Below are 15,086 nucleotides of genomic sequence, written 5' to 3'. Positions count from 1 at the left end.
AGATATGTAGAGACATCATATACATATCATATTAAACCGCACAGCACAGTAACTTTATTCTAATATCAAAAAACAGCCTTTATTTCATCTCAAAAAACAGGTAGTATCCAACCTAAAAAATTTCAATCATAATGCTGAGTTTCACGGTTATCTAGCATTAATCTGTTATCAAACCCCAGAACCTACTAATCTAACCAACACAGTGCCATCCATCTGTTATCAAACCCCAGAACCTACTTATCTAACCAGCACAGCGCCATCCATCTGTTATCAAACCCCAGAATCTACTAATCTAACCAGTACAGCGCCATCCATCTGTTATCAAACCCCAGAACCTACTAATCTAACCAGCACAGCGCCATCCATCTGTTATCAAACCCCAGAACCTACTGATCTAACCAGTACAGCGCCATCCATCTGTTATCAAACCCCAGAATCTACTAATCTAACCAGTACAGCGCCATCCATCTGTTATCAAACCCCAGAACCTACTAATCTAACCAGCACAGCGCCATCCATCTGTTATCAAACCCCAGAACCTACTGATCTAACCAGTACAGCGCCATCCATCTGTTATCAAACCCCAGAACCTACTAATCTAACCAGTACAGCACCATCCATCTGTTATCAAACCCCAGAATCTACTAATCTAACCAGCACAGCACCATCCATCTGTTATCAAACCCCAGAATCTACTAATCTAACCAGTACAGCGCCATCCATCTGTTATCAAACCCCAGAACCTACTGATCTAACCAGCACAGCGCCATCCATCTGTTATCAAACCCCAGAACCTACTAATCTAACCAGCACAGCGCCATCCATCTGTTATCAAACCCCAGAACCTACTGATCTAACCAGTACAGCGCCATCCATCTGTTATCAAACCCCAGAATCTACTAATCTAACCAGCACAGCACCATCCATCTGTTATCAAACCCCAGAATCTACTAATCTAACCAGTACAGCGCCATCCATCTGTTATCAAACCCCAGAACCTACTAATCTAACCAGTACAGTGCCATCCATCGGTTATCAAACCCCAGAATCTACTAATCTAACCAGCACAGCACCATCCATCTGTTATCAAACCCCAGAACCTACTAATCTAACCAGTACAGTGCCATCCATCGGTTATCGAACCCCAGAATCTACTAATCTAACCAGCACAGTTTCATCCATCTGTTATCAAACCCCATAACCAGCTAATCTAACCAGCACAGTGCCATCCATCGGTTATCGAACCCCAGAATCTACTAATCTAACCAGCACAGTTTCATCCATCTGTTATCAAACCCCATAACTAGCTAATCTAACCAGTACAGTGCCATCCATCGGTTATCAAACCCCAGAACCTACTAATCTAATCAGCACAGTTCCATCCATCTGTTATCAAACCCCAGAGCCTACTAATCTAACCAGCACAGCACCATCCATCTGTTATCAAACCCCAGAATCTACTAATCTAACCAGTACAGCGCCATCCATCTGTTATCAAACCCCAGAACCTACTAATCTAACCAGTACAGCGCCATCCATCTGTTATCAAACCCCAGAACCTACTAATCTAACCAGTACAGCACCATCCATCTGTTATCAAACCCCAGAAACTACTAATCTAACCAGCACAGCTCCATCCATCTGTTATCAAACCCCAGAAACTCTTAATCTAACCAGCACAGCGCCATCCATCTGTTATCAAACCCCAGAAACTACTAATCTAACCAGCACAGCACCATCCATCTGTTATCAAACCCCAGAATCTACTAAACTAACCAGTACAGCGCCATCCACCTGTTATCAAACCCCAGAACCTACTAATCTAACCAGTACAGTGCCATCCATCGGTTATCAAACCCCAGAATCTACTAATCTAACCAGCACAGCACCATCCATCTGTTATCAAACCCCAGAATCTACTAAACTAACCAGTACAGTGCCATCCATTGGTTATCGAACCCCAGAATCTACTAATCTAACCAGCACAGTTTCATCCATCTGTTATAACCAGCTAATCTAACCAGTACAGCGCCATGTGAATGACGCGCTCACAGCAATCACTCAACCCGGTTCCATGACGGAATATGACGAGAAGAGGTCAGCGCTGGAACTAGGTCACCGGTTATTTTTACAGAGCCCACTGAGCGGAAAAAAGCAGCTGGGAGGAACTCGTGATGGGGGTCTATGCAGACCACTGCCGAAAAACAGAATAGGGATTAATGAAGAGAGCACATTGCGCACAAACAACAGTGTACTGTGGAAAAACAGTGGAAGTCCTGTCCAGAGTTTCTTAGCCCTGTCCTTGGGGAACCTCAGATGGTTCATAGTATGCTCGATCCCTGTTTTGAGATGGTCTAGAAGAAATGGATTTGGAAGCAGGTTATATTGGAGTCATTTGGTCAGTTCAGAGCTTGAGGATCCCCAACAACCATATTTTGGCTTTCTCTCAATTCCCATTGCACCTTTACCAAGCATACATAACTGAACATCTGGTAGAGGTGTAATAGGAGGAACAGCCAAATGAAAATGTTCTTGATAATGTGAATTTGGAAGGACTGCACTGTGTGAAAGTCAGCATATTACCAAGCATATATATATATATATATATATATATATATATATATATATATATATATATATATATATATATATATATCAGTGGTGGATGCTGGTCTTTCAAGGAGGGGAAGCTCAATTTCGCCCTACATCTTAACATATGTCGTTTTATTTATACGTAAATTCTACTCTCCCTGAGATGTTTTTTTTTTGTAAACAAAAGGCATTATTTTCAAGTTTTCACTACACAAGAAAAAGGTACCCATTCTTTACATTGAACAAATCCATAAAAAAGACGCTATGACATGAATAAACATAAAATGATCATTAAAAAAAACTTTTTGCAAAATCTTTAAAGTTGGTAATGGAAAAAAATGCAGGTAAATGTATTTCCTTTTTGAACAGTTTTAATTCCCTTGAATAATCCCTTTAATATTTTTAATGACAACACAATACTTACTACTGGTCCCTGTTAATTTATGTCCTGAGATTCATCAAGAGGAATGGCCATCAGTACATTTTATTTGTTACAGCACTTCCAGTCAGCCAGCTCACTTTATCATACCAGAAAAGCTGAAAATACCTGTTACTTTTCCCACTTTTACACCAAATTAATCTGAGCAGTTGATCTGCCCTCCTGTTTAACTCTTAAGTTTTTCTTCGTAAGGAAGACTATCAAATGGCTTCACCAAAATCCGGTCCACAACATTAAAACTGTCTGATATTACCCATCACGGATTTTTACACTAAAAGATCGCTGATTCGCTTATTTCGCTGTCAATCAAAAAGGGACTCCGCCTCAGACAGATCATCCAATCATCATGCAGAAGCTGAGCGTCCGGGCCGGCCGAGGCCAGCCCACTGCTCCATAGACCCCCAGAGACGCTGAGCGTTCGATGGGCGGGACAAAGCCCAGCATTTATCCAATGACTCGTCTCGTTTCGCCGCGCGCTTTGCTCCGCTATTGAAGTCTGTGCACTGTTTAAAGCAGCGCTGTGAAGCTGCGGGAATGAGTGAGAGGAAAGCCGTGGCGTTACCAGTGATAAGAAGCTGATTCTGAACTAATTCAGCGCGATGTAGCGCATATTTAATCAGTGACATGTACACACAACAGTATATATTTAATCACTTATTTTTTTTACATTTTAGGGGAAGCTGAGCTTCCCTTGCAGTCTTAGAGCAATCACCACTGATATATATATATATATATATATATATATTTACAGGGGTTAGACAATGAAACTGAAACACCTGGTTTTAGACCACAGTAGTTTTTTGTCCTGAGGACAGTTCTGGTGGAAACAGGAGAGTTGAGGTGCACATTGAATTCTGCCGTGATTTGGGGAGCCGTGGTTTTATTTTTTTTGGATACAATCCGGGTTAGCACCCGAACATCCCTTTCAGACAGCTTCCTCTTGTGTCCACAGTTAATCCTGTTGGATGTGGCTGGTCCTTCTTGGTGGTATGCTGACATTACCCTGGATACCGTGGCTCTTGATACATCACAAAGACTTGCTGTCTTGGTCACAGATGCGCCAGCAAGGCGCGCACCAACCACTTGTCCTCTTTTTAACTCTGGTGTGTCACCCATAATGTTGTGTGCATTGCAATATTTTGAGCAAAACTGTGCTCTTACCCTGCTAATTGAACCTTCACACTCTGCTCTTACTGGTGCAATAATGCGCAATTAATGAAGATTGGCCACCCAGCTGCTCCAATTTAGCCATGAAACCTCCCACACTAAAATGACAGGTGTTTCAGTTTCATTGTCCAACCCCTGTATATACCCCCATATTGGCTACCTGGGATATCATTGCAACTGCTCTACAGCTCAGTGGGGCTTAATACCCCGCTATCTCATGCATGGCATTAGGCATGTCATGTTTTAACTGCTTGAGAGAGTTGTATTTTATTGGCACTAGAGATGGGCAATATGACAATATTTTTTTGTTTTGTGATACATTTTGTGATACAAGTTTATCATGAATATTATTAGTTCTTAGTTTACAAACCTTTACATTTTATTATATAGAACATAATCGTATATAATCGTAAATAGTCCAGTTATATTTGATAAATTGCAGCAAATTTAGATAAAAGAAATGTATGTCATAAATATGAGAGAGCATTTGAATAGTCCAATTACATAAATGTGTCAATATGTGTCAATAATTTATGCAAGTTAAAGTAGCTGAATACATTTACTGAAAGGGGTGTCTACAAATATTTGGACATATAGTGTAGCAAGCATTCCAACAACTTCATAGCAACTACAGGGAAAACTGTCACTTAAAATAGCATATTAACCCTCTAGCAAACCCACAGCAACCACCTGGGAATTAAGTGCACAATGTGCACAATCACTCCCTGTTTTCTGTTCTGGTTTGTTTTCTATTTTCAGAAAATGAGTTTTTCTTATATATAATCACTTTAGAAATCTTTTGACTGGAAATGAAAGAAATAAAGGGTGCTCTGACTTTTGCACAGTACCGTACATCAGACCATGTGTGCGCTATGTATTTACTAATGTAATAAATTTAATTTCTGGTGATTATAAATTAAAATTTTGCTTGCTTATATAAACCGATTGTCTTCTGATATATCGTCTGCAGTCTCTGCAATGATGATCTTCATAACATAGTACCTAATAATCCAGGTACGTTTGATTTTCTAGCCTTTGACGATCTTCCGCAAGGCTGAGACTAAGTCTGGGTACTGAAACTGAAATCCAGACTCCAGAGTCCTCTTGGGAATGACCTTCTGACCCTGTGTGAGAATGACTGCCCTTTCAGAGCCTAGTAGGGCATCCATGAGGAACCCTGGGACAGGGAACAGGGTGGGCCTCCACAGGATCCGGCCCAGCTCCTTTGTGAACTCGTAGTTGGTGTTGAGTGCTGGGGCTACCCCATTAAACACCTCTGGTTGTGTGGAGGGGGGTGTGGTGTTTGTTGAGGGCTCCAAAGCGTGGAGGATTAGTCCAGCCAGGTCTGAAACATGGATCCAAGGAAAAGGTTGACGACCAGAGCCCAGAGGACCACCAAGACCCAGCCAGAAAGGGGTCAGCATCTGCTTCATAGCTCCGCCATCCCGGCCCAATACAGCACCTGAAAAAATAACATACACAGAGAACAGTGCATTGAACTAGATTTGTAAACCTCTAGGCACCTGAAGATCCCTCACAGAAAGTTAAGATTGCACCAAATGGTTATGAAAACACTGCCTGATTCATATTTTGGTATGATATTGGGTCTAAAACAGGTTTGGCAGAGAGACATCTATGCAGGGTGTTGTGTGACCCAACAATAGTACCAAAGAAAGGATTTTAACAGATTTATACTATTTTACACTCATTGTAAAAAAAAATTGTTGCAGCCAGGCAGGAATATAACTCGGTAGTTGTGTCGAACTGTCATCGAGTGAATGGCAGTGGGTCATCCTCAGGCATGAGTCCCATTTGTGTTGTGGTGGATATCATCAACAAATGCGTGTGTGGAGGCACCATAATCAGCACCAAGATAAAGGGTTTGTTGTCACCCATCACATGTCCAGGAAGTCTAGTGTTACAGTGTAGGGAGCAACTTTGTACAATACCAGATCACCTTTTGCTCTTTGTTACAGGCCCTTTGTTAACCCAATGTTACATTAATGAGGTCCAGCAACCAGAGGCCTCATCATTTCTAAACGCACACTTTTGTGTACTTTTGTGCCAATGCTAGTCCATATACTGCTGCCATCTCAAGAGCCTGCCTTGAACACGCAGATACTATGCCTTGACCATCCACACTGCGAGAACTATCCCCGACTGCAAATATGTGGGAGGCTATTGGACGTATCATCACTATTCCACCTGTACTGCAAAATCTTAACAGGAATTTCTTGAATATTCCAGCTGTGTGGAATAGATTATAAAAGGGCATCATTAAAAACCTCTAAATGATTGTTCCTGGTAACCTTCCTTCTGGGTGTGACAAATTTTGCAACCATGTCTTAAATGATGTGTGTACATCATCAAACACTCCATATAAAACATAAAAGGCACATTATTTTGATATAATTTAGTTTTAACCTACATTTTTACAACCCCTGTGACAGGGAACTGTGGGATTTGGAGTGAAGAACACATTGGAAAGCTTTACAAAGCTTTAACAGGTTTGCTGTAGATCACCTGGTCTGATGACCACTTGTCTGGTTTTCTGAGCAACACTCTGAGGGAGACGTCCAGCCTCTTCCCACTCCTCTACGAGTCGGGACAGCAGGTCAAAAGATGTCCACTCACTTTCTTCTGTATACTGGTTCTGGAGACTGGGTTTGTAACAGGCTGTAAACGAAAAGATGATCACTGTCAGAAACTGGAAACATATAAATAAATATAAAGTCCTGCTAATTCAGACAGATAACACACTCACCTACTCCTGTGATCAGTACCCATGAATGTGGAGGCAATGAGGAAGTGCTAATTGCCTGAGCCAAAGTTCTTGTAGTGTCCACTCTGCTGGAGAACAAATCCCTCTTATAGCTGTCATTCCACCTGTGGGATCAAAGGTGCCAGATCAGGAATACTGCACTGCAGTTTAGTTTACAGCGAGGCTTTCCAGGCATTTCTAATGTAGCCAGTAAGCGATTAAATAGAAAGTGATAAAATACAATAATAAAAAAAGAGCTTAAAACAAATAAACAAGTTATATAAATAAATAATACAAATAAATGTATTTTAAGAACAATAAAAGTCTATATAAAAATGATTGGAATTATATGGAAAGTTATTCTAAACTTAAAATATAAATTATTTAATATATTTACATTTTACAATTGACAACTGCATTTAATTAGAAACTAAATATAATTCAATCCTTCTGTAATGTTGTGGGACCAAATTGACACGTTTCAAAGTTTAAAAATAGAGAAAAAATATTTCAAATCATTGAATCCTTTTCCACCGGCTTTAATTAACTAGTTCTTTACTGTATTAATATTATGTACATTGATATATGTTCATGTTACACACATGTTGTTTTGGTCAGTGACCCAGTAGTGAAAACAGGCCTCAAATAATAAAATTTTAAACCATAACTGAGGCCTAATTGTGTGTTTGTAAATAATCACAGGTAAACCATGCTCTTCCAAATATGCATTATAGTTATAGTACTTGAGTTAATTATATATTAAACATGGTTAAACACAGCTCAGTTATGGTTTCAAGCTGTTGTCCCACGTCTGTGGAAAGCCCTCCCAGACTCCCTGAGGGCGTCACAGTGCGTGGAGTCTTTTAATATACAACTAAAGACTTTCTTATTTTCTTATCCTACTAGGACATATTCATTTATATCTCTATTGATCTGTGTAATTTTGTTGTTTTTATCCACTTGTTCCTAAATGTTTGCTTCTGATTTTATTGCCTTTACGCTGTAGCACTTTGAGATTCCTTCGAAATGTAAAGTGCATTACAAATAAAATGTATTATTGTTATTATTACTATTTGACCAGGGAGCATTATTGCTGTTCCATACAGTTGGTCATAACAGAAGGATTAAAGAAACATAAAAGAAAATACAGAAAATAACTACCAAAAATAAAATTATTGCAGTGTGACTGGAGGTGGGTGTGAATTAAGTATAGTCTAATCAATTCAATTTATGTTAGTCTTGTTTCTATCCTCTAGTTTAAATATATGCCAATAGTACAAAAACCTAAAACTAAGAACAGTAAAATAAAAAAAAAACGGTGATGTCATTGTATGCTGACTGACCATCTCAATGGGTTCATGATGTTTTCCCCAGCCAGGTTTACAGCCCCCTCACACGGTGGGAGACCACTGGATTCAACATCAGCCTTCAGAGGAGACGCCACAGAAAAAAAGTCATTATAGTATAAATATAAATGCATTTTCTTTGGGCAAGACATCTTGAAACACACTTGGTCTAGTGGTTACTAAGATAAACAGACACTTGGGTGATTGAAGGCTAAACATGACTGCAGAATGTCTGATTGCAGTATAGGAGACCACAACACATTATTTGGGTAATGCCCAAATAGATGCCCTCAATAAGACCATACCCAAGTGATTCTGCCAGGACCAGGCTGTCTGGAGATGATGGTGACTTCATGACCTTTGCTCTTCAGCAAACGGGTGAGTTCCCGCCCCACAAACCCTGATCCTCCTCCTGGGGAGATAAGACAGCTAGAGGTAAGACTCTTATGTAACAGTATGGCACAATAAATATATTTCTATCAGAAAAATGTTACAGAAAACATCTCTTATATATATACAGATCATAGTATACATTATACTGCATCATGTACTATATTCTATTATTTTAGTTTTATATACTAATTCTATAAATAAATACTTAATGTTAAAGGCTAAATGCCGCTGTTGGGAAATTTCTGAATTAAAAAAAAAAAAAAAAGATGTTCATATCATTAACTTTCTAGCATTTTTTTGCCCAAATCATCTCCTCACAATGCTGTATGGCCCACCTGTGGCAAAATCTCCTACACCCTCAGCTGATCAGATCACCTGCACTACTGCTTATACTTGCACTGTCATACCCACTTTAATTCCCCCTGAACTTTGAAGAACTATATGCTCTCATTCACTTTACCAGCCTTAAGGGATTATACAACAATATTTGCACTATACTGTTGTACAGGTTTTGTTTATACTGTCTTTCTCTCTTTAACCACCCCCACCCCATCATTATTGCACTACTGTCTTGTGTACTTTGCCTCACGTGTCTATCTGTGTCCTTCTTCTACTGTACATATAGTGTCTCCCATTCTTTTATATTTATAATCTTTTTTCTGTATTTGTTGTTACCTTTGGGAAGAAGAGTAACGTAATTTCAATCCTCTGTATGTCCTGTACATATGCAGCATTGACAATAAAACTACTTGACTTGACTTGATAAGTATCTATGTCAGGAGTGTGACTTAAGATTATTTACTATGCCTACAGCAAGATAAAATGTGACTTTAATTTTAATTAATAATGATGGGAAAAGTACTATTATTTAAAGTTTACTTAATATTAATAAAGGATACACATTTTATAGTTGTTTAGTCTTATTATAGAGTTATTTTGTCTGCAATTTATTCTGTATTTCAGTCAGCAAAATAGTCCATAAAGTAAAAATGCTGTACAGATTGTGGCTGTTAAAATGTTAACTGTTATCTGTCTTTCCAATAATTTGGAAAAAAACGTTGAATTAGGATTGTTTCTGGTTGCTTCTACTGCTCGACTTTATGATAAACTATCCTCTTAAACCATTTTTCATTTTAAAATAGCCACGACAACTGTCATATGTTTTTGCGTTTCCTAAAAAACATTCTTTCACTGTGCAAAAAAATAGGCACATTTTCTGATCCAGTGCGCATGTGCGTCTCTGGGTTTACAAAACAGCTCACCTCCAGTTCTAAAAAGGGAAAGCTAAATTTGACCTTTAAGGCTGAATTAAACTAAACACGTATGTGCATTGTACAGCATTTAATTCATGTGTTACCATAAACAATTCACAGTGTCTTTAAAGTACTGTTTACAGCTCCATGCATGACCATGACTGTCATTAGAAATGACAATTAGAAATTAGCCTTTAGCTATTTATTTAAAGAACATCACAGCTACGCCCACCCGCTCTGAGTCCCTTCGACAACGTTTAATCGATTAACTCACCGATCAGAACTCTCATTCTGTCGTTAACCGGTAAATTCCCTTTACGTGTGTCTAACATGAATCACTCAAGAACATATTTCCAGCATTGTGATTCTAGCAACACTTAGCAGGAGTCCAAAGCGATTTCCTGTCAAAATAAAAGTCCCCCTAAAATGTAATAAAAATCAGTTTTGAGGCTGTAAATGAAAAAGTATGAACTAGTTTAATAATATTTACAGTTTAAAACTAATTAAAAGCTTTTCAAAACTTCTAAACACGTTTAAATAACGTAGATAATAAAATAAAAAGTAAGAAATTGTACTAAAACTAGTGTTGCTGGGTAATACAGTTTTGCGCTGGGACTTTATTATTATATTCTGATTCAGGACACACAACTCTTTAAAAACAATTGAATATTTTAAAGAAAAATATATTTCTTTTTTTTATTTCTGATTTTTCACCATTTTCGGATATCCAATTGTCCCTTTGTGCGTCCCCATCACCGGTGACGCCCGTGACCCTCGGAGGATGCGGACGAGCACACGCCTATAATAATAATAATAATAATAATAATTATTATTATTATTATTATTATTATTATTATTATTATTATTATTATTGTTTTATTTTTAACAGTGTTTTATTAAACAGAATGGGCATAGATACTTTCATTTGCTAACATGTTTTATTCTGTGTATTAATACAGTACAATATGGAGTTTTCTTATAAATTAGCAAGCCAATCGACATTATTTAAAAAAAAAAACCTGTGTGGCAGAGGGAAATTCCACTTCTTACCTGTCTTACCTAACCTTCTTCTCGGTAAAATCACTTTTATTTTGACGGGAAAGTCACATGACTTTTCAGCAACTGTTGCTCATTTCACATTGCTTTAATTATACTGTAATTTTTATCTTATTTTACTATTAACTAGTTTGTGGGGTCTAATAACACAATAGAATATGCGATAGTTTTTATTTTTTTTTTAACGTAAAACCTTGAGTTGTAGTTCGTTTTTAAAAACTACAAATCCACAAGAGCAACACGGGATTACTTGGCGATCTTTAGCATATCAGTGAACTAAAACAGAACCAACAAACGGCGCTCCTCTTTTTCATTAGATATTAATTTTAACATTATTCTACTTAAATCAAGAGAGCTGCATTATTACCAATTATCAGTGCTGAGTAGGTAAACAATAATACCACACTGCACAAAAAAATCTATTGGCAAAAACTAGACAAAATATATTTAAATTTTAATGAATATAACAGATAATATTAAGGAGGAAAAACTGCCAATAGGGTAAGCTCATTGTTCTTAGTAAGTGTTTTTAAATATAATATCAAGTCTTAAAATGAGTGAAAAAATACATAAATCAAGCAAAAATCAGTGATCAGTGAAAGTGCGACTGGTTAAGTTTATCAGGAAAAAAAGATGTAATGTTTTATGTATTTTGTACTTTTTTAGCAGTGCAGATAAGCTGGAGAGCAGGTATTCATGGGAAGTGTAGTTTTTATATTTATTATTTTCAGTTAACATGAATCAGTAGGAATGCATGAAGTCTGAAAAGCGTGGATGGGTAGCCATATTGGTAAGGGCATTTTTTTCTTATTAAATGTGAACATTTAAAACAAAAATCATTAGAAGTAGTAGTTTGATTGGGATGTTGGATCTTAATACAATTTAATAAAGTTTCAAAATTTAATTAGAAAAAACATATTTGTGTATGATGTGTATATAAATATATTAAAATACTAATATGAAGATTGATATTTTTTCCTTAACTTATCTGAATAGGTCTGAAACCTCATGAATTATCTTGCTGTAACATAAAGACTGTACTGATGACAGTCACCTATTATTATTATTATTATTATTATTATTATTAATATTATTGTTATGCAGGTAGAAAATCACATTACTGCATATTTACTCATATTTTTAATAAAATAAATAAGCTGTGTAAGAAATGTGATTCTACCCTTGCAGTTAATCGTGATTAGGAGGAGGAGTAAAGGTGGATGGGGCGATGAGCAAGAGGAGCACGTGGTTGATAAGATAAAGCACGAGCACATGGGGCGCTTCTTTCTTTCTTTACCTCGCGGGAACGGAGGCCAGCTGGACAGCCAGCTAGCTGCACTTGGGCCCAGATTAGCGCGTTTTTATTTTTATTTATATATTTTTTCATTGTTATTTCTTCTAGCCTTTAGTTATTATTAGGTTTTGTTGTTTGGGTTTACAGCGACCCTGGGGTGCTGTAGTCTTTAATACAGTATTCACGCGCTGTATTAGAAAAGGGGAGGCTAGCAAACACGAGGTGAAGCTAATGGGCTGTGTAATGCGGACTGGAGGGACACTGAAGAGTTAGTTGTTTGTATGAAAATATTGGCTATCTGAGCTCGCTTAAACTCGCACGCAGATCATTTTAAAGCCGTACTAGCCATAAATATCAGCGCTGCAGGGGAGCTGTGCTGAATCCCCGTGTTCGCAAAGGAGCTGCCGGGTCAGATCAGGCTTCAGGAGCACGCGAGATGGTAAGAGCTTAAATGTGGAAACTGAACTGTAATAGCAGCAGGTGCCTCCATCCAAACACAGCTAACTGCTTCCAGATGTGTCGCAGTTCTGCGTTCATGCTAAACTCTTTACACAGCAAAGATACACAGAGGAACTGTTACAACCCCTGCAATGTTTCAAGCGCTAAACGGAGACTTACTGGGTTAAAATAAACTTGTTTTGAGGCTAGTCGCGTGATAGTTTAAGCTCAGTGCTGCTAACATTGTGCTAAGAAATTTACTAAATAAGATTTACTGGTCTTGCAGGCCGTGGGTACATTGATAAGAATTATAATTATTTACTGCGAGTTTACTTTGACTTCTTCACTCATGGCTTCAACATGCATCCAGCTTGATGGTGCTTTATTGCCATGGATTTGGTTCTTACTGTCCTGTATTATCATCCCAGGATTAAGGCACTTAACTGCTGAATTGGATCTTTTAGTACTGAATTAATCCACAGTTCTGCTTTTGAGTCTTGCCAATGGTGTTTAAAGCCACTGTGTCTAAGAGACAATGCAACACTACTTTAAAGAAAAGTTTGTTTGCCCAATGCCCAGCCTTATGTCTGGAAAACTGCTGTTAAGGTGTTGAAGTTTCAATTCAGTGCTAATTTTTTTGCGGCATCAGGATTTTTGTTCTCCAGCAGCACATGGATCGGGTTAGTGATCTGTAGTCATATGTACTTTACTTACATATGACCATGTATCACTAGCATTACTGTGGGGGTTGAGGACTCTTGTTCTTTGCTGTGTTGAGTAATTGGTGTATCTGCTGTTTAATCCTGAAGTGATGATTTCTGCAGTCCGTGTTTCACCTGACTGTAATGATTACACTCTTACTGCACTGATCAGGTCTGCAGATGGAAAGTGAAGCAATTTTTAGATGGAACTGGATTAACACTTGTTTTTCTTTTACAGGGTCCAGCTGCAATTTATGGTCTGATGGTGAGTTACTTCCTTTCTCTGAGGTGTGTTGTGCTGATAAGCTGGATGTCTGTCCATGTTTCATCTGAACATCGTTACTATTAGGGCTGCAACTAATGATTATATTGGTAGTCGATTAAACTGATTATTTTTTGGATTAGTCAACGATTATTTCTGCCACTTCCTCAATCTCTAAAAACAAAAGACAGATAAACACAAGGGTTAAAAGGCATTTAAAGGTCTAGATTTTGTTTGAACATGGACTAAATTTAGTAAGTAAATATGTAATCTGTTGTCTCTGGGCACTTTTGGAAAAACAGAGTTGAATTTAAACTGTTTAAGTAAGCCACTTACCCATCTCCCATTGTGCTTCTGCCTCCAGTACTTTGTGTAATGCAGTACTTTTACAAATTAAAGATTAGTCAACAATGAAATTTTTACGGCAAATTAAAAAAATCGACATTGTCTATGTCGACTAATCGTTGCAGCCCTAGTTACATTTTACATGCTTTGAAAGACTAGTTACTACATGTTGCACCTTCATTGTGTAGAAATAATGCCTTTTGCAGTCATTTAAAGCTAATCCCAGTGTACATTTTTTGAAAATTTAACTTTTGTTTACATTGTTTTACTATTGATCTGGTTTTGTAACTGAAGCACTGAATGATCATGTACATGCTCAATTAATAAATGTCTTAATTATGAAGCTGTGCTGTGTCATTACTGTGTTCTGTCCTTTAGAATTGTGTGGGTGGGGGTGTGGTTTCCCATGTAAATCACCTGGAGATGTATACAGTATATACCAGGGCATCTCAAATTAAAATATAATTTAAAATCTACTGTAATTTATTTAAATGTGAAACCTATATATGTATTACACCCTGATTTATTAAGTGTTCAATTGTCTGTGGCTTACAAGGTAATGAAAAGCCATGTCAGAGAATTAGAATATTGTTAGGACCAACTGATACTTTTGGAAGTATGCCAAATCCTGCTGGAAAATGAAAATCGTGTCTGTAAAAGTTGTTGGAAGCAGTTAGTGCTGTAAGATTTTCTGGGAAAAATGCACTGACTACGGACTTAAAACACAGTGGACCAACATCAGCAAATTACATGGCTCTTCAAATTGAGATGCACTAGTACATTCAGTCTTCAACCAGTTTTTAGTGACTCTAAAGATGGCAACATTTCTCATTGTTAGTAGGGCCTGCTAGACTTAAACAAGCTACATTTAATTTGTAGTAAATTTACTTCATTTGGCAAACAAGTTATAATTTCCTGCATTTTCAATTCCAAGTTAAATGCAGCAACAGTTGCCTTTAGAGTAAAAGCCAACCCAAACATTTCTTTAAAATAAAATTCAAAGTCTTTTCTCACTGAAGTTTGGTAAGTGTGAGTCAAG

The 15,086-nt window shown here is 37.6% G+C and overlaps 1 protein-coding gene and 1 long non-coding RNA gene across 2 annotated transcripts; one reads left to right on the top strand and one right to left on the bottom strand.

Annotated features, from left to right (window-relative positions):
• Nucleotides 1-4,481: 4,481 nt before the first annotated feature.
• On the bottom strand, nucleotides 4,482-10,345 carry sdr39u1 (short chain dehydrogenase/reductase family 39U, member 1). Its single transcript, XM_007241677.4, has 6 exons — nucleotides 10,226-10,345; nucleotides 8,611-8,717; nucleotides 8,303-8,385; nucleotides 6,963-7,084; nucleotides 6,722-6,874; nucleotides 4,482-5,660 (listed from the first exon to the last, which is right to left on the bottom strand). The coding sequence occupies exons 1-6, from the start codon at nucleotides 10,281-10,283 to the stop codon at nucleotides 5,227-5,229; spliced, it is 957 nt and encodes a 318-aa protein (XP_007241739.3). The 5' UTR covers nucleotides 10,284-10,345; the 3' UTR covers nucleotides 4,482-5,226.
• Nucleotides 10,346-12,223: 1,878 nt separating this feature from the next.
• On the top strand, nucleotides 12,224-14,390 carry LOC111189890 (uncharacterized). Its single transcript, XR_002648921.2, has 2 exons — nucleotides 12,224-12,740; nucleotides 13,679-14,390. It is a non-coding gene; the product is annotated as an uncharacterized LOC111189890 (long non-coding RNA).
• Nucleotides 14,391-15,086: the final 696 nt, after the last annotated feature.

The sequence above is a fragment of the Astyanax mexicanus genome, chromosome 8, assembly GCF_023375975.1.
Source record: "Astyanax mexicanus isolate ESR-SI-001 chromosome 8, AstMex3_surface, whole genome shotgun sequence".
NCBI classification, from domain to species: domain Eukaryota; kingdom Metazoa; phylum Chordata; class Actinopteri; order Characiformes; family Acestrorhamphidae; genus Astyanax; species Astyanax mexicanus.
This window is presented reverse-complemented; position numbering and strand designations above follow the sequence as displayed.

Excerpts from the sequence above, each read along its gene's own strand:
- sdr39u1 (XM_007241677.4), bottom strand. The coding sequence starts at position 10,283 with ATGTTAGACACACGTAAAGGGAATTTACCGGTTAACGACAGAATGAGA. Across the intron at positions 8,718-10,225 it reads CAGAATGAGAGTTCTGATCG|GAGGAGGATCAGGGTTTGTG; the intron begins GTGAGTTAATCG and ends TTATCTCCCCAG. Across the intron at positions 8,386-8,610 it reads GTCCTGGCAGAATCACTTGG|GCTGATGTTGAATCCAGTGG; the intron begins GTATGGTCTTAT and ends TCTCCTCTGAAG.